The sequence below is a fragment of the Cetorhinus maximus genome, chromosome 7 (genome assembly GCF_964194155.1).
Source record: "Cetorhinus maximus chromosome 7, sCetMax3.hap1.1, whole genome shotgun sequence".
NCBI lineage: Eukaryota > Metazoa > Chordata > Chondrichthyes > Lamniformes > Cetorhinidae > Cetorhinus > Cetorhinus maximus.
In genome coordinates, this window is record NC_135885.1 from 146,103,059 (window position 1) to 146,123,072 (window position 20,014).

Sequence of the window (20,014 nt, forward strand, 5' to 3'; positions counted from 1 at the left end):
GAATTTCAATTCCACCATTTGCCGTGGCGGGATTTGAACCCAGGTCCCCAGAGCATTACCCTGGGTCTCTGGAATACTAGTCCAGTGACAATACCACTACATCAACATCTCCCAAACTTAAGTCTCAGGATTTACCACATTAAAAAGCACTATATAAAAGCAGGCTGCGATGATTAGTAATCCAGGCCTCCTGATTACTAGTCCTGTAAGATAACCACTTGTAGATTCTGGAATGGTATGAGAAGCCAGCATGGTGGACAGGTTAGTTTTGGACTGGTTAAAAAAGCTGGCACAGATACCATGGACACAAGAAATCTCTAACTCTTAACAACAGGAATGGGCAGAAATAAATGAAAAGTTAACGGGTAGTGTAAAATCTGGACATTTTTAAATTATTTACTGGAGCTTTATATACAGTAAGGTGCACAAATTACTTTGAGAATGAAAGTGTCCAATTTAATACACGAGGGCTGGCATACAGCCCAGGCAATGGTCATTTCCACAAACACTCCAACTCAACAGTTCAAAAGCCAATTTAATTTTCACATATCTGTTAATACCAAGCATTCTTAAAAATTAAGAAAACCATTGATCATAATCTGTCAGGGAAAAGTCACATTAAATCACATCACAGCTTATATCTGATTTCAAATCATTAAATCTGCAGCAGGAAATCCCTTCGGTAATTGAGAACCTGCTGAGCTCTCACACTGCAGTTTAATGGCAGGGTGAGGGATGCAGTCCATGCTTCTCCCCCTCAATAACACTGAAGACTGTCCCAGCCAGTTCTAAGCAGCTTACTCGCAGTTACCTGTCGAATTAACCTTTGACACTGTTGATTGGCTATTTAATCCCAGCTACACAAGTCTATGAAAGAAGGACTGGTTGTTCTAACTCCCACTGAGAGCAGGTGGCAGTGCAGAGACTCTGTCTGGAGGGGGCAACGCTGAGCACTTATTGCACCGATCACCGTGTGGCATTCTGTTCATTCTAGTACGCGGTGGCTCAGAATTAAAATGTGTCCTAGAATGGAACCAAGGTGTGGATCAGCCTGTGTTGCGGGCGATGGGTCTCACTTTGCACACACACACAGCAGGTGTAACTGTTTGCTGCCTCGAGATGTATGGCTGCATCACAGAGTGGGATTTCTCCTCCATCCATTACAAGTTGCAGAAGAACAGTCAGCCATCTTGCTCAAGTGCAGCAAGGTGATTTAGCAGATTTAGAATTCATATTCTGATGCAGCTCCACTGTATCGGAGGGTTTCAGTCGCTCCTTCACAATGCGTGTCACAACCAGATCAAAAACAGTCTCAAAGAGTAGGTCAACATTGTAGCCTGTCTTAGCACTGGTTTCAAAGCACATTTTCTCAGCCACTGGGAAATCCTTCTCATCCAGCATCTTGTATTTAATGAGTTGTTTGTAGAGATGAATTGCATCCTCTTTGAAAGCCTGTTTACTTGCTCTGGGAGCAGGGGGTGCTGGAATTGGCCCCTCTCCCTCGGCTTCATCAATCTCCGCGCAGTCATCAGTTAAATCAGACTTGTTCCCCACCACCGCGAAGATACAGTCGGGTTGAGCTGTGTCAGTCAGGGTGAGAAATCGCTCTTCCAGCTCCCGGAGGCTCTGAAGGTTTGTCACATCGTAAGTGAGGATCACAGCAGCAGCTCCTCGACAATACATCGAGCCCAGCCCATGGAACTGCTCCCGTCCTGGCAAAATAAAGCAGCGCGTCAGAGAAATCGACACAACGGCAGAGCGAGAATCCCCCTAGCCCCTGTTCCTATGCTGTGCTGTGGTAGGGAACTGAGCTATCCAATTGGCTGAAATGTTCAAACCTGCCTGCTCTCTCAGGTAGATGGAAAAGACACCCTGGCCACTATACCCCAAACAAATCAGATGATCTCATTGTAGTTTGTGGGATCTTGCTGTGCACAAATTAGCTGCCATTTTCCCCATATGACAAAAGTGACTATCACTTTAGGAGTGTTTAATTGGCCTTTGGGGATGGCCTGAGGTTTATACAAGTTCAAGCCTTTCCTTCTTTCCACCCAACTAACTCGGGTTTAACATACGAATTAGGAGCAGGAATAGGCCACTCAGCCCCTCGAGCCTGCTCCGACATTCAATAAGATCATGGCTGATCTGATTGGAACTTCCCACCTACCCCCGATAACCTTTCACCCTCTTGCTTATCAAGAGTCTACAAAGCTCTGCCTTCAAAATATTCAAAGACTCTCTTCCTCAAAAGGCAGTGGAAGCAGAGTTCCAAAGACACACAAACCCCCAGAGAGAAAAATTCTCCTGACCTCACCATAATCAGATACAGGAACTCTCCACAAGCTGTGTGAGGGCACTGCCACTATTCTCCTGTCTACATGCACATGCTGCACCCCTAGTCGAAGGGGAGGAGTTGCTTCAACCATCCCCACCACCCCGAAGTCCAGCTGTGATAGGCACCACTCTCTGGAGATACAAGCAGAGATCTTCAGACAACCTGCAGCTAATGCCTCCAGTAAGCTACCAACACAAGGCCATAATCTCCTTCTTCATTTCAGTTTCAAACATAAAAATTTATTTTCCCACATGGGGAGAGGCTTGTACTCCCTTGAGTATCGAGGATTGAAGGTTGATCTAACTGAGGTGTTAACTAAGATGATTAAAGGATTTGATAGGGTCGATGGAGAGAAACTATTTCCTCTGGTGGGGTGGAATCCAGAACAAGGGGGCAGAATCTTAAAATCGGAGCCAGGCCGTTCAGGGGTGATGTCAGGAAGCACTTCTTCACACAAAGGGGAGTGGAAATCTGGAACTCTCTCCCCACAAAGAACTGTTGAGGCTGAGAGTCAATTAAAAATTTCAAAACTCAGATTGATAGAAATTTGTTAGTTAATGGATCTAGAACTAAGGTGGGTGTATGGGGTTAAGAGACAGATCAATCATGAACTTGCTGCTTGGTGGAACACGCTCAAGGGGCTGAATGGCCTCCTGTTCCTATGTTCCGCTGGAACTGAAATTAACAATGTATTGCAATAAGTTTCTCTTTTTAATAAGAACAAAAGTGCCCTAAAACATGATTTATAGGGAACACTGTCACAGGGAGGTGACAGACTATCAATCACACCCTGAATGATTTAAGGATCACTCCACATATTTCCTTTTCAACACTAACTGCTCCAAAACAATATATTGCTTCACACAAATAATCTTTCATCCCCATTGAGGAAATGCAAATATTTTGTAATTTGCTGATGTTGAAACATTTGGGACATTGATTTTTTTACAAAAGATGCACAAAAAACCGTTACAAGTTCAGAAAAAGTGCGTCAAAGTTTACTTACCAGAAAGTGGAAATTTCACTTTAGAAAGTTTGTCATGTTTTGAGTAAAGCGCTGAAGATATTGCACACAAAGCCATGAGGAAGTGTTACACACAAGAGTTTGTTACGATTGATAGGGACACAGGAATTACTGGACGATGAAAGATTGGGATCCATCGAGTTCACCTTTTACCATCCTGGCAGTCCCATGATGCAACGATAATGGAGTTGTTGACCAATCAATCTCTATCAATGAGTCTACAATGAAGTGAGCAAAACCCCCGGTGGTGGAGAGATTTGGGAACCACAGATCCAAAATCACCTGCTCCTCTCCAACAGGCTCCACTCACCACATCATCTCTCAAATTGCTCAGTGTCCCAAAATATGGAAATATTCTCTGACAGAGGTCTCTCTCACTTGCATTTGAATGAATCAATAAAGTTGAAAAAGTTGGTAACAAAAAGCTAAGGAAGGTTTTGTAGTTTTAGAAGGGCCACTGGGGGCAAATAACAGCAGAGGGTTATTGAAGGGGAGGGAAGCGTTGGGTCTCATCGGTGAACAATGGATTGACTCCAGCCCCAGGGAGCATGTGACTGCGGACAGGGGATGGGGACATGTCCCATCAGGTAGAGGCCCACCCAGAAAAGGAGAAGGGTGATGAGGCCCACCCAAAAAAAGGGTGACACGAGATGGATAAAGGTCACAAAAAGGAGGGCTACAGAAAGGAAACAAAACCCAGCGGGTAAGAGGTAGTTACAAAATCAGCATAAATGTCACAATGAAAATGTAGAGATGCCATTTACACAAATTGTAAAACAAACGATTGATCAAAGCAGCAGTTTTGGTGACATTAGTTGAGGGATAAATATTAGCCAGGACATCGAGAACTCTCATACTCTGCTTTCAATAGTTATCGTGGGATCTTTTACAGATGCCCAGTAGGGCAAACAGGACATCGGTTTAATGTAGCATCTGAAAAATAGCGCCCCCAACAGTGCGGCGCTCCCTCGGCACTGGCCCCGCGACAGGGCGGCGCTCCCTCGGCACTGGCCCCGCGACAGGGCGGCGCCCCCTCGGCACTGGCCCCGCGACAGGGCGGCGCTCCCTCGGCACTGACCCTCCGACAGTGCAGCTCTCCCTTGGCACTGACCCTCCGACAGTGCAGCTCTCCCTCGGCACTGACCCTCCGACAGTGCAGCTCTCCCTCGGCACTGACCCTCCGACAGTGCAGCTCTCCCTCGGCACTGACCCTCCGACAGTGCAGCTCTCCCTCGGCACTGACCTGCCGACAGTGCAGCTCTCCCTCGGCACTGACCCTCCGACAACGCGGCACTCCCTCAGCACTGACCCCGTGACAGGGTGGCGCTCTCTCAATAACAATACTGGGGTATCAGCCTGAATTATAGATTCAAGTGTCTCAATTTTTTTTTCGAGTTATCAACAGTCACAGATTGCAACTCTTTCAAGCACAATCACAGTTCTTGGTTTCCGGGAGTGGGACATGAACCCACAACCCTCTGATTCAAAGGCGAGGGTGCTATGAACTGAGCCACAGCTGACATTCAAGTGTCTCAATTGTCTCAGGGAAGTTATGCTGAACCTTTATAAAGCTCTGGTTTTGCCATAACCAGAGCATTGCATCCATTTCTGGTCACCACAATTCAGTAAAGGTGTCAGCATCCCTGAGAGGGTACGGAGGAGATTTACCAGAATGATCCCGGGGATGAAGGGATTTTAACTACAAGGTTAGGTTGGAGAAGCTGGGGTTGTTCTCCTTGGAGCAAAAGGGGGGTTTGAGGGGAGATTTGGTCGAGGTGCACAAGATGATGACAGGTTTGGATAGGTAGGCAAAGAAAAGCTGTTCCCATTGGCTGATGGTACAGGATGAGGGGTCACAGGTTTAAGGTTTCAGCTCGGAGATACGGGGGGATGTGAGGAAGAGCTTTTTTGTTTTACACAGCGAGTGGGAACGTTCTGGAACTCGCTGCCCATGAGGATGGCTGGAGTGGGGATAAAGAATGATTTCACAGGAGATTGGATGGACATTTGAGGGAAATAAACTTGCAGAGCTACAGGGGCAAGAGCAGGCGGGAATGGGACTGACTGGGTTGCTCTCCAGGGGGGCCAGCATGGGCCCGATGCGCTGTATGACCTCCTTCTGTGCTGTAATGACTGGTGCTCAAACCCACAAGCATTGGACTGAGAAAGTTACCAAGCTCACACACTCAGAGGAGGTTCCCAAACCTTCTAAATAAAGTCAAATACATCATTTCTGGAATGGAAAGGAAAGTATCTCAGTGTCTGTGCTTTCATTCGCAAAATTCCTTAATGCCTGCCCTCAGCAAAATATAGCTTTCCTGTATTGCAAGAATTTAGACCCTCGAGTCTAACTTTAGCTCAGCAGAAGCCAGCCAACCTCGCTCCATTGTGCAACTTGGCAAACAGCCAGGGTCCTCTTTCTGCTGTCAATTTTTTCAAAGTTTCCAGTTAACTTTTGCAACTTCTCTTGGTTGGAATATATGCCACCCAGGCCTCTCCCAATACCACCCTTGTCCAAGCCCCCGCCCCCCCAGCTCCTTCTGCTTTGTTCTCTGAACCTGGGCGTTAGTCCAATATTTTTCAGGGGGTTGGTTAAAGATGAAGAGCTGTATTGACCTTAAGGATCAGTTGCAGCTCAACATAAACATTTCACTGCCATTAATTTCATCCAGAAGAAAGTCCAACAAAATAAGACTTTCAGGAAACATTCACAGGGGAAAAGAACACGTTTTATTTAAATGTCGACGTGCCAAAGAGTTTCTGAAATCTGAAAGTGCCTTCAAAACACTGAACTGTTGGAAATGTTTTCCGCAGCCAAATCCAAAACCCACTGTTGAACGCAGGTGATTAAGCTGAAAGATTGTCCACAAGGTGGATTTGTGAAATGTCAAAAAACAGAAGCAGCACAATTCCTTCGGGATTGGGAAGCAGAGGGAATCCCTTTGTAGAAAGGCCTCCACTTCCATAGGAATATCATCGGCACATTCCCACATCATAAAATGTCTCAGGATGCTCCGCGGGAGTCATTACCAGCAGAGAGCCAGAAGGAGATATTAGGGGCAGGTGACCAAAAGCTCAGTCAAAGAGATAAAAGCAAAAAACTGCGGATGCTGGAAATCCAAAACAAAAACAAAAATAGCTGGAAAAACTCAGCAGGTCTGACAGCATCTGCGGAGAGGAACACAGTTAACGTTTCAAGTCCATATGACCCTTCAACAGAACTAAGTAAAAATAGAAGAGAGGTGAAATATAAGCTGGTTTAAGCGGTGGGGGGGGGTGGGACAAGTAGAGCTGGATAGAGGGTCAGTGATAGGTGGAGATAACCAAAAGATGTCACAGACAAAAGGACAAAGAGGTGTTGAAGGTGGTGATATTATCTAAGGAATGTGCTAATTAAGGGTAGAAAGCAGGACGAGCAAGGTACAGATAGCCCTAGTGGGGGTGGGGGGAAGGGGTCGAAATAGGCTAAAAGGTAGAGATAAAATAATGGATGGAAATACATTTAAAAATAATGGAAATAGGTGGGAAAAGAAAAATCTATATAAATTATTGGGAAAAAAAAGGGGAGGGGATCGGAAAGGGGGTGGGGATGGAGGAGAGCTCAGTCAAAGAGGTTGGTTTAAAGGAGCATCTTAATAGAGAGGCGACGACGAAGAGGCAGAGAGGTTCAGAGAAGGAACCCCAGGGCTTGGGGCCTGGGAAGCTGAAGGGACAGCCACCAGTCGCAGAATGATTAAAAATCAGCAATGCTCAAGGGGCCAGGATTGGAGGGGACAGAGATCTGGGAGATTTGCGCTGCAAGAGGAGGTTACAGAGACAGGGAAGGGCGGAGGTCAGGAAGGGACGGGAAAGCAAGGATGAAAATTTTAAAATCAGGTTCCGGGATCAAAGAACCAATGAAGGGGTTAACGTGTGAATGTTTCAGGCAAACCAGAGCTCCGAATAGCAGGCGTACGCCCCAGTAAGTGTTATCCCATTGGAGCGTAGGGTAGAGTCTCAGGACAGGCCAGCTGTCTCTGCTGTTTGCTTTGAGGCGCTACAATTGCAGAGATGCCTCTTTACTTTCTTCCACCCAGTGCAGAGACTGACTACACAGCCCAATATGGGGCCTTTCACAATGTTAGTCTTTTAAATCGGATTGTGGGGGCTGGTATGGTTTAGCCTGTTCCTCCTCCCCATTGCCACTAGACCAGAAACAGGTTTGTACCCTCCAGTAAAACCCACCCTGTAGATCGTTAACAAAAACCGATTCTCCAGAACAGTCTGAACACTAACTCACTGATGTCAAACCCTGGAATCCATCTTAAAACGGAAATGAAAGGGCCACCCTGTCCAGTCAGAGGCAGACTGACCGCCTCTGGTTTTCCAAGTTTTCTTTTGGAGGGTGCAACTTTGTGTTGACCCGATTGCACAAATGAGCAGCTATATCTCCTCAAGCAACCCCGCGTCACTCCTTAACCTTTACACTCACAGCCAACTGACTCATACAAACTTTTAACCCGACTTTCTCCCAATAACTTTCGGCATGACTGAAAAACTCTTCAATGCAAAGATATTCTTGTCCTCAGATTAAGTTCCAGTTTCTCACCAAATATGGGAAGAAACAAAACCACAACTAATCATAGAATCATACCGTATAGGAGGAGGCCATTCGGCCCATCATTCCTGTCTGGGCTCTTTGAAAGAACTATCTAATCTGTCCTACTCACCCTGCTCTTTCCCTAAGGCCTTTCAAATGTTTCCTTTTTAAGTACTTATCCAACTCCTTTTGAAAGTTATTGCTGAATCTGCTTCCACCGCCCTTTCAGGCAGCGCATTCCAGATCACAACAACTCATTGTGTAAAGAAAAATTCTCAACTCCCCCTCTGGTTCTTTTTCCAGTTTCCTTAAATCTGTGTCCCTCTGGTTACTGACCCTCCTGCCCCTGGAAACAGTTTCTCCTTATTTGTTCTATCAAAGCCCCTCCATGATTTTGAACACCTCTATTAAATCTCCCCTTAACCTTCTCAAGGGGTTAACTTATCTAGAACAGCTGAACAGGTTAGGCCTTTATTCATTAGAGTTTAGAAGAATGAGGGGTGATCTTGTTGAAACGTACAAGATTCTGAGGGGGCTTGACAGGGTAGATGTTGAGAAGATGTTTCCACTAGTGGGGAAATCTCAAACAAGGGGACATAGTTACAGGATAAGGGGACACTCATTTAAAACTGAAATGTGAAGGAATTTCTTCTCCCAGAGGTAGTGAATGTCTGGAATTCTCTACCCCGGAGAGTTGTGGAGGCTAGATCACTGAAAGTATTTAAAGAGGAGGTAGATAGATTTTTGAAATATCGGAGTGTTGAGGGCTATGAGGAGCTGGCACGAAAGAGGAGTTGAGGCCCAGGGCAGAACAGCCATGATCTTATTGAATGGTGGGGCAGGCTTGAGGGGCCGAATGGCCTACTCCTGCTCCTATTTCTTATGTTCTTATGTTCTCTGCTCTAAGGAGAACAATCCCAGCTTCTCCACATGAACTGAAGTCCCTCATCCCTGGTCCCAGTCTAGTAAATCCCCTCTGCAACCTCTCCTTGAATCCTTCCTAAAGTGCGACGCTCAGATTTGGACCCAACTATCGGGCTGAGGCCTGATCAATGTTTTATAAAGGTTTAGGATAACTACCTTGCTTTTGCACTATCAACCTCTATTCCTGAAGTCCAGAACCCCGTATGCTTTTTAACATTGTTTATTTTGTGTGTTACTGGGACATTCAGAATTCTGCAAACAAGTGTGTCCACGACAGTTAAGAACTTTTTTGGATATTTTTCATTTTTAAACTGTAACTAATTTTTTGATATTTTGTTTGGCTGGGGAAGTAGTTACAGTTTGAGGTCACTCCATTCAACAGCTCCAGCTGACACGGTGTGAATGCTTGTGCTGTCACCAGGAATGGGTCTCTCAGGGAAGGACTTCGGTCTGGAAGCGATGGTTTGACATGAATGGCCACAGTCATAATTTGATCTGTTCCTCAGGTTCCACTTGTGGAACCAGTGACCACATCTTCCCTGACCTGTCCTCAAGCGGCTGAGGGTTGTCCGGGTTGAAACCTAAGACTTCACCACTTGGGTCAGTTACCAGGTTGTTGTTGGTGATGTTTACAGTCAACCTGGAAATTTGCCATTGAGAGGTGGGGCAGTTGCCAGTTTGTTAGGGGTGGTGTGTGTTCCAGTAGAGACTGCGGGATTTCAGACAACCGGGTGGGTTTTCTGTGAGGTTGTGTGTCATTGGGAGAGCTGTAACCAATGACTGCTACAAATCAGTCCCATTTACGCTGTGTCTAACTCAGCCGACTCTGAATTAATCACAACATTTAATCTCTAGCTATTACTGGGCTCAGCAATCAACAGAGAGAATTGGCCAGACACCAAAACTAATCCTAGATCCAAATAGAATTGTCATTGTGATCACCCTTTAGTTAAACTGAAACCTGTCTGTATAATGTGCTAGAACAGAGTTAAAGAGTTAAACCAAACTTGAGAAAATACAAAGTTCAAGACAGCAATTTGAACTGAGAAACTAGAAGCTTATAGTACGTTAGATTGGTTAATATTCCTTGATCAAAGGAAGCATAGAATCAAGAGGCCATTCAGCCCCTCGAGCCTCTTCCACCATTCAATAGGATCATGGCTGATCTGTATCTTAACCCCATCTACATGTCTTGGTTCCGTAACCCTTAATCCCCTTACCCAACAAAAATCCATCAATCTCCATTCTGAAATTTTCAGTTGACCCTCAGCCTCAACAACGTTTTGAGAGTTCCAGGAGCTGTGGAGGAATAGCTCTCCTTTGTGTGAAGAAGTGCTTCCTGACATCACGGCCTAGCTCGAATTTTGAGGTTTTCCCTCCCTTCTTCTGATCTCCCCCCACCAGAGGAAATAGTTTCTCTCCATCAACCCTACTGAATCCGTTAATCATCTTCAACACTTTGATAATGTCACCCCCTAATCTTCTAAACTTGAGGGAATACAAGCCTAGTCTGTGCAGCCTGTCCTCGTAATTTAACCCTTTCAGCCCTGGGACTATTCTGAAGAATCTGTGCTGCACCCCCTCCAATGCCAATATATCCTTCCTGAAGTGCAGGGCCTAGTCACTCCAGAGTTTTATTTAACTGTAACATAACTTCCACAATTTTGTATTCCGTCCACCACTTGAGCTAAAGGTTAACATTCCATTAACCTTTTTAACTGTTTTTTTGTCCCTGTCCACTAGCTTCTGGTGATTTCTGTAGTTGGGCCCCTAACTCTCTCTGTTCCTCCACAGTTCCTAAGCTTCTCACATTCAGAAAGGCATCTTCTGTTAATGGCAAGAGGTCTAACTAGGCAGCTAATAAAACTTTACACAACCGGGTGACCCACTTTGATCAGAATCTTTATGAAGATATTGAAACAAACTCCTGACCAGCTAGACTAGATCAGCCCACCTCGGTCTTGTGATCCTTCAGAACTGGAGACAGAGAGAGAGAGAGAGCTTTAAAAACAAGCCTCAATATAGCTGGGAACATTGCACAATCAACAATCTATTCATGACTCAGAATAAAACCTGACATTGTGTTACACAACCCTCAAGCTAATGGGGAGAGATTGCACAAAATTCGCATTATTGCAAGTTGTAACTGGACTGGTATTTGAACAATACTGTACTTCAGATTCTAGGTGATAATAAACGGAAACTTATTAGCACACCTTCTCAGGTTAATCCTTCAACATGCTACAGAATCCCCATTGTTATAACAACAGTGCATTCTGTGGTTAAGAACAATGCAATGGGAATTTATTCGGAACTTATCCAAACGTAGCCCACAAGAAAGCTTTTTGCTATCCAGTATTAACAGCACAGAAACAGGCCATTCAGCCCAACTGGTCCATGCTAGTATTTCTGCTCCACATGAGCCTCATCTCACCCTATCAGCATATCCTTCTACCTGTAGAGAGGTAGTGAATAGAACAGGTCTTCACTGGACACAACCAGATGTGAACTTTTCTCTACAACTTACATTATCAAATCTGGCCGATGTTTGAAATCAGAGATTCCTCCAACAAGAACAGAAAGCGTTTATCTTGTACAAAAAGGGAAACGAGGAGAAAAACTTGCATTTCTATAGTGCCTTGTATCTCCTCAAGGCATCCTGAAGCACTTCACAACCAATCAGCTGCTTCTGAAGTGCAGTTACTTACTGTAGTGAATGCAGCCTATTTGCACACAGCAAGATCCCACAAACAGCATCCATACTGGACTATTAGTCTAGATTAAGGGTTGATAAGGTAGACAGACAGTAGCTATTTCCTCTGGTGAGGGGAGTCCAGAACAAGGGGCCAGAATCTTAAAATTGGAGCCAGGCCGTTCAGGGGTGATGTCAGGAAGCACTTCTTCACACAAAGGGGAGTGGAAATCTGGAACTCTGGGCAGAATCTTTCCCTTGGCGTGCGGGATTGGCGGGGGAGGTCAGGAAGCCGACTACAATTTTACATGGGCGGCCCAATTAATGCCCACCCAGCGTGGTACGCAGGTGGCAGTGCTGAGTGCTGCCTGTGCGGGCAGGGTGGGAGTGCGAGCAGGCCTAGCGTACAATTCGCGCATGTGCACCAAGGAGTGCTGAATAATCTCCCTGACGCACGAAGCTGCCTCAAGGGGTTGAAGAAAATGTTGAAAAAATTATTAAACGGCACAAAAAATGAATGAAACTCTGTCACATGAGCTGGGACATGAGGTTGTGGATGAGGTTTCCAAAAAAAACGCAAAGGCCTCTTGGCCTTTTTGCCTGCCCGCCAACCGTGAGGTTGAACAGGCAGTGAAAAATTCAGCACAAGTGATAACATAATGGCCTCATTTAGCCTTTTAATTGTCGGTGGGCGTGCTGCTGGCTCGGGTGTGTGCCCACCGACCGAACTATCACACGACCGTGCGCTGGCGCGCTCAGCCAACGTCCTTGCACGTCATTTCACACTTGGTCGGGTCGGGCACGACCGAGCTAAAATCCTGCCCTCTCTCCCCTTAAAAAGTTGTGGCTGGTGAGAGGTCAATTGGAGCGTTCAAGCCAAGGTCAATTTTTATTAGTAACAATATAATGGGATAAGGAGTAAAGGTGGCTCAATGGAGTTGAAGTGCAAATTAGCCATGATTTAATAGAATGGAGGAATGTGTTCAAGGGGCTGAATGGCCTCCTCCAGTTCCTCAGTTCAAGACTATGGAGTGGGCTTGAACCCATTGACTCACTGAGCTACAGCTGGCACAGGTAGCTATATGTGAAAAAAAAATCAGACCAACTAAGTGGCTTGTACATTGCCCAGTCATTGCTCCCAGTGAGTCTAAATCTTCAACTCTACCTGAACTGCATCCCGATTCACTTTAGAGACACCTGTTGGCATTGGGAGAGGGTGAAGTGGCATCATTTCACACCAATCCTTCCCCCAGCAGTTGTCTCTCTCGCTGCCTTACAGGAGCTTCGAATAAAACAGAAATAAGAGAGATTCTAGCTGTGTACAGATGTTTCCTTTTCACTGAAGCTTACCCGAGGACTATCTGAGCATCAGGTGCTGATGATACAAAGTGTTAATTGACAGAGTTAATTGAGTAAAGGGCCATTTTGGTCATTTTCCAACTGTGAACAACTCCACAAACACTCTGTGCTGAGGCAAACTGACCCCAGAGGGTTTTTTATTGTACTGCTACACACAACATCAGACATAAATCGAGCAAGGTGTTTGTAGAACTATTTTTTGCAACACCAGTTCTGTCACCTTCTATAATGCTTTAGTTTAGAGTCTCACTGTCAGGGTGGAAAGCAATATTGAGGATTGTCAAACAGCCACCTCAGTAACTCCCCACCCCCATTGATTTAATAACAAGGCTTCAGCTTTGACTGTTCAATCAAACAAGACCCTTTTCCTGTGTTATCTGGTAGTGGAGAGGGAGATCATCCCAAACCGGAAGAAAAGGATGACACCAGAACTGTGATCTTATAGCTAGCAGGAAATATAAAACAGCCCGAGACTCTGCCCCAGAAGAGAGAAGATTGAGGAGGTGGCCCGATAGAGATCTTTAAAATTATGAAGGAGTTTGATAGATAAGGTGTATCCACCTGAGGGGTCATCCAAATCCGCAGGCATAAATATAACACAGTCGCTCAAATCCATTAAGTAACTCGGAAAAAATTCTTTATCCAGAGAGTGATGGGAATGTGGAACTTCTTCCCACACGGAGGTGAACAGCACAGATCCATTTAAGGGGAAACAGATGAAGGAGAAAGAAATAGAAGAATACAGTGAGATGATGAAGGGCGGGACGAGACTTGTGTGGAGCATAAAAACCAGCATGGACCAGATGGGCCAAATGGCCTGTTTCTGTACAGGACATTCCACGTAACTTGACAATCTGCTGGGCTGTTCTCTGCTGGGTCAGTATATTAGATCAGCTATTTGAAATACAAACAATAGTTTGCTCTGTTTAAATATTTCGGTGTTGGTATCTTAATGATTTGTGTGGGTTGGAGACTTGAAGTTTTACAATTGCCTTTGATTTGCAATCACAGGAGTGAGTGCTGGGTCTATAACTCCACAGTCGGATGAGGGAGATAGTTTTTAGTTTTGTGAACAATTTACGTTTAAGTGTCTTTAACATGGGAAAAGATACCAAGGAGCTCCACAGGAGCGATTATCAAACAATGTGCATCTCCAAACCACATTTGCTGCAATTGTACAGGACCTTGGTGAGACCACACCTGGAATATTGTGTGCAGTTTTGGTCTCTTTATCTGAGGAAGAATGTTCTTGCTATAGAGGGAGCGCAGCGAAGGTTTACCAGACTGATTCCTGAGCGGGACTGACATATGAGGAGAGATTGAGTCGGTTAGGATTACATTCACTGGAGTTCAGGAGAATGAGGGGGATCTCATAGAAATCTATAAATTTCTAACAGGGTTAGACAGGGTAGATGCAGAAAGGATGTTCCCGATGGTGGGGGAGTCCAGGACCAGGGGTCACAGTCTGAGGATACGGGGTAGACCATTTAGGACTGAGATTAGGGGAAATTTCTTCACCCAGAGAGTGGTGAGCCTGTGGAATTCACTACCACAGAAAGTAGTTGAGACCAAAACATTGTATGTTTTCAAGAAGGAGTTAGATATAGCTCTTGGGGTGAAAGGGATCAAAGGATATGGGGAGAAAGCGGGAGCAGGCTATTGAGTTGGATGATCAACCATGATCATAACGAATGGCGGAGCAGGCTCAAAGGGCCGAATGGTCTACTCCTGCTCCTAGTTTCTATGTTTCTACGTAGGGAGGTATCAATGTAGGCGATGAAAGTATCTTAAAAGGAGAGAGAGAGAGGCAGTGAGGTTTAGGGAGGGAATTTCAGAGCTTAGGGCCCAGGCAGCTGAAGGCACGGTCACTGTGAAATAATTAAAATCGGGATGATGAAGAGGTTAGAATTGAAGATTGCAGAGATCTCGGAGGGTTGTAGGGCTGGAGGAGGTTACAGAGATAGGGAGGGGCGAGGCCATGGAGGGATTTGAAAACAGGGATGAGAATTTTTAAATCACAATGTAACAGGTGAGAAGCATGGAATTACATTGAGAATTTCTGATTTTAAAAGACTCCTTTAGGATCAAGGACATACAAAAGGACAAAAGATAAGGAAAATGTTTTTGAAGGAAGGTGTAAAGAACAGGGAGTGACACAAATCACCCACACACACAGTTTACTGAGCTGATCAAGCAAATACAGCAGGTTGAGGAGTTGGAGAAGGTTACAGAGAGAGCTAACAAACCCTTTTCCAGCAATCAAAATATAGAAGCACAATAGATTAGCACACCCTCAGAGTACAAAGCATGAAGTACAGTACACAGCACTCCAACTGTGAGAGACAGACAACTGGAGGCAAATAGAGATGGGTGCTGATCTACATTGGCACCTGCTCAAGCAACATCTTGATTTAAAAATTCTCATCTTTATTTTGAAATCCCTGCAGGCCCCTCTCTAGAGCTGTACTTTTTTTCCAGTTCCACAGCCCCTTGAGATCTGTGTTCTTCTAATTCTGGCTTCTTGAGCATCCCCGATTTTAATCGCTCCACTATCGGACCCTCAGCTCTGGAAAGCCCTCCCTAAACCTCTCCGCCTCGCTAACTCATTTCCCGGCTTTAACACTCCTTAATGTCTACCTCTTTGACCAAGCTTCTGGTCACCTGGCCAAATATCTCCTTATGTGGCTCAGTGTGTTGTTTTGTTTTATAATGTTCCTGTGAATCATCTTGGGGTGTTTCATTATATTAGACACACTATAGAAATATAACCTGCTATTATTAGGGTGCGGAACCCTTCCAGCTCACTCCAATGTGTCACAAACTGCAGTCGCTCTCCAGTGCCTGGGTTAACATAGAACATCTGCAGTATTTTGCCTTTATTTTAGCATACAGAGGGCTGTTATGGTCAGAAATTGATATGTTTTTGGATACTATGGGAATCCAGGGACATGGGGATGGTGCAGGGAGGTGTGGCCGAGGTAAAAGATCACACTGGATGGTACAGCACGCTCGAAGGGCCGAATGGCCTCCCCCTGTTCCTTCTTGCAGCAGAGAGAAAACGCTACAAAGGACAAACCTGCATTTGAAATTTGTCTATCGATGTCTCAAAGCCCTTTACAGCCAACAAAGTGCTTCTGAAGCACAGTTGCTGTTGTAATGCAGAAAACCCAGTGCACAGGAAGATCCTACAAACAGCAGCGGGATAATGACCAGATCATCTGGTTTTAGTTATACAAAAGCAGAATACTCCAGGTGCTGGAAATCTGAAACAAAAACGGAAAGCGCTGGAAATGCTTACCCGGTCAGACAGCATCTGTGGAGAGAGAAACTGTTAATGTTTCAGGCTTGTGAGGTCTGTGACCTTTCTTGAAATATTAACTGTTTCACTTTCCACAGAGCTACTGTGTGTTTCCAGCATCTTCTGCTTCTCTTATAGTTTTTAGTGATATTTACTGAGGGATAAATATTTGCTCCAGACACCAGGGAAAACACCCCAGCTCTTCAAAATAACATCACGGGATCTTTTACATCCACCTGAGAGCAGACATGGCCTCGGCTTAACATTACATCTAAAAAAGGTATGTCCGACAGTGCGGCACTCCCTCAGTACTGACCCTCCGACAGTGCGGCACTCCCTCAGTACTGACTCTCCGACAGTGCGGCACTCCCTCAGTACTGACTCTCCGACAGTGCGGCACTCCCTCAGTACTGACTCTCCGACAGTGCGGCGCTCCCTCAGTACTGACCCTCCGACAGTGCGGCGCTCCCTCAGTACTGACCCTCTGACAGTGTAGCACTCCCTCAGTACTGACCCTCTGACAGTGCGGCGCTCCCTCAGTACTGACCCTCCGACAGTGCGGCGCTCCCTCAGTACTGACCCTCTGACAGTGTAGCACTCCCTCAGTACTGACCCTCCGACAGTGCGGCGCTCCCTCAGTACTGACCCTCTGACAGTGTAGCACTCCCTCAGTACTGACCCTCTGACAGTGCAGCACTCCCTCAGTACTGACCCTCTGACAGTGCGGCACTCCCTCAGTACTGACCCTCCGACAGTGCGGCGCTCCCTCAGTACTGACCCTCTGACAGTGTAGCACTCCCTCAGTACTGACCCTCTGACAGTGCAGCACTCCCTCAGTACTGACCCTCTGACAGTGCGGCCCTCCCTCAGTACTGACCCTCTGACAGTGCGGCACTCCCTCAGTAGTACACTGGGACTGTCACCCTGGATTACAGACTCAAGTCTCTGTAGTCATGGGGGGAACTCACAACCTTCTGACTCAGAAGCAAAAGACCGAATCAGATTGAACTGTCCAGCACCTGAGTGAGAAACAACAACTCACACCCTGATCCCACCATCAGGAAAATGAAATGATTGCCCAGGTCCCGTTTTTGCTGCTGCTGTTTGAGCAAGGAATGTCGGTCAGGAGGGCTCCCCGGTCACTCCCGCTCCGGGCACCGGGAGGGCTCCCCGGTCACTCCCGCTCCGGGCACCGGGAGGGCTCCCCGGTCACTCCCGCTCCGGGCACCGGGAGGGCTCCCCGGTCACTCCCCCTCCGGGCACCGGGAGGGCTCCCCGGTCACTCCCGCTCCGGGCACCGGGAGGGCTCCCCGGTCACTCCCCCTCCGGGCACCGGGAGGGCTCCCCGGTCACTCCCGCTCCGGGCACCGGGAGGGCTCCCCGGTCACTCCCCCTCCGGGCACCGGGAGGGCTCCCCGGTCACTCCCCCTCTGGGCACCGGGAGGGCTCCCCGGTCACTCCCCCTCCGGTCACCGGGAGGGCTCCCCGGTCACTCCCCCTCCGGGCACCGGGAGGGCTCCCCGGTCACTCCCCCTCCGGGCACCGGGAGGGCTCCCCGGTCACTCCCCCTCGGGGCACCGGGAGGGCTCCCCGGTCACTCCCCCTCGGGGCACCGGGAGGGCTCCCCGGTCACTCCCCCTCCGGGCACCGGGAGGGCTCCCCGGTCACTCCCCCTCCGGGCACCGGGAGGGCTCCCCGGTCACTCCCCCTCCGGGCACCGGGAGGGCTCCCCGGTCACCGGGAGGGCTCCCCGGTCACTCCCCCTCGGGGCACCGGGAGGGCTCCCCGGTCACTCCCCCTCGGGGCACCGGGAGGGCTCCCCGGTCACTCCCGCTCCGGGCACCGGGAGGGCTCCCCGGTCACTCCCGCTCCGGGCACCGGGAGGGCTCCCCGGTCACTCCCCCTCCGGGCACCGGGAGGGCTCCCCGGTCACTCCCCCTCCGGGCACCGGGAGTGCTCCCCGGTCACTCCCCCTCGGGGCACCGGGAGAGCTCCCCAGTCACTCCCCCTCCGGGCACCGGGAGTGCTCCCCGGTCACTCCCCCTCGGGGCACCATCTGATCTTTTAGTTGCACCCTCCCAGGGCCTTGGTTTAGCACCTCATCTGCAAGAGAGCATCAACAGTGTTGCACTCCAACTGTACTCCTTTGGAGTGTATCAGTACCGATTACAGACAAACTCTGGAATGGGGGTTAGTCAAACCCACTAGCTGCCTACTTGGCAAAGAGAGAGAGAGGGAGAGAGAGAGCACAATTCATCGAGAAATCTCACAGCCCAACAGAACAAGCAGCCAACCAACCGCCGTACAGAATATTTATTGGTGATCTAAAAATGATGCCAAACTCAGAAGCAACTTACATACAACATCCATCAGCTCATGGTTGACCAGCTAATCCTCGCTACAGACTCTAATGATTCATACTCTACATTGGACTTAAGGTCCAGCCCTCACTGTTGCTCCAGTTGCCCCCAGTAGGGTGAAAGTTTGAGGTTTTACCCCGTGGTGGAGAAGTTTGGGGTTTTACCCTGATTAAGGGTGTAGGTTTGGGGGTTTTACCCCCAGTTGGGGTGGGGTTTGGGGTCTTACCCTGATTAAGGGTATGGGTTTAGGGTTTTACCACAGTTGGGGTAGAGTTTGGGGTTTTAGCCCCAGTAGGGGTAGGGTTTGGGGTTTTACCCCCAGTAGGGGAAGGTTTTGGGGTTTTACCCCCAGTAGGGGTAGGTTTTGGGGTTTTACCCCCAGTAGGGGAAGGTTTTGGGGTTTTACCCCCAGTAGGGGAAGGTTTTGGGGTTTTACCCCCAGTAGGGGTAGGGTTTGGGGTATTACCCCCGGTAGGGGTGCAGTTTGGGGTATTACCCCCGGTGGGGGTACAGTTTGGGGTATTACCCCCAGTAGGGGTAGGGTTTGGGGTATTACCCCCGGTGGGGGTGCAGTTTGGGGTATTACCCCCGGTAGGGGTGCAGTTGGCAGTATTACCCCCGGTGGGGGTACAGTTTGGACACTGACTGACCTGCTGTGTCCCAGATGGACACACTGTGCTGTCCCCACTGTTTCAGGAAGAAAGCTCCGCCGACAGTGCTGACCGTTCCCTGGAAGCGGCGCTCGGTGTAACGATGTAGGAGGGAGGTTTTACCCACGTTCATATCCCCCAGAATCACCACCTTCACATCGGGTTTCATCATCCTGGAGCCGGACACAGGGAGACCGGGTTCACACTCAGATCCGGCTCCTCTGCCCGGTCCGCGCAGCCCCTCCAAAACTCTCCTTGTGATCCAAACGGAAACAGGCGGAGACTCCGCCCGGCGCCCCGCCCGCCTCCAGCGGCCGCTCCCGGGATCGGGATCGGAATCGGAATCGGGACCCCTCCCCCTGTCCCTGTCCCAAAGAGAAGTTTCCCCCAAACCTCCCAGACTGACTGCTCTCCAGAGAGGGTCTGATAGTCCTGGATTTGGTTTCTTGTCTTTAACACAACTTCCAAAAGTTTCCTGACAAGACTTGAACTTTAAACTATTCTGACAATCTCACCACCGCCTCTCTCCACTGCCCAAAGTATCAGACTGTTTACCCAACATTCAGTACTGGGTGAGGAAGAATTTCCCCCAATTAAATATTGGGAAGATTGTCTTCGTTCCCCTTTCCAAACTCTGTTCCTGAGTTAGTGACTCCATCCCTCCCCCTGGCAACTGCCTGAGGCTGAACCACTGGGCTCAAATTTTACATGCCCCTTGGGGGTGGGGCACATGCTGGGTGTGTTTCCCTCGGGGGTGGGCACATGCTGGGCGTGTTTCCCTCAGGGGTTGGGG

The 20,014-nt window shown here is 48.0% G+C and overlaps 1 protein-coding gene across 1 annotated transcript; it reads right to left on the reverse strand.

The window, feature by feature from the left end:
• Positions 1 to 517: 517 nt before the first annotated feature.
• Positions 518 to 19,479, reverse strand: rab20 (RAB20, member RAS oncogene family). The gene is made up of 2 exons (XM_078546078.1): positions 19,222 to 19,479; positions 518 to 1,712 (listed from the first exon to the last, which is right to left on the reverse strand). Exons 1-2 carry the CDS (start codon positions 19,391 to 19,393, stop codon positions 1,195 to 1,197), a joined length of 690 nt encoding a protein of 229 aa, XP_078402204.1. The 5' UTR covers positions 19,394 to 19,479; the 3' UTR covers positions 518 to 1,194.
• Positions 19,480 to 20,014: the final 535 nt, after the last annotated feature.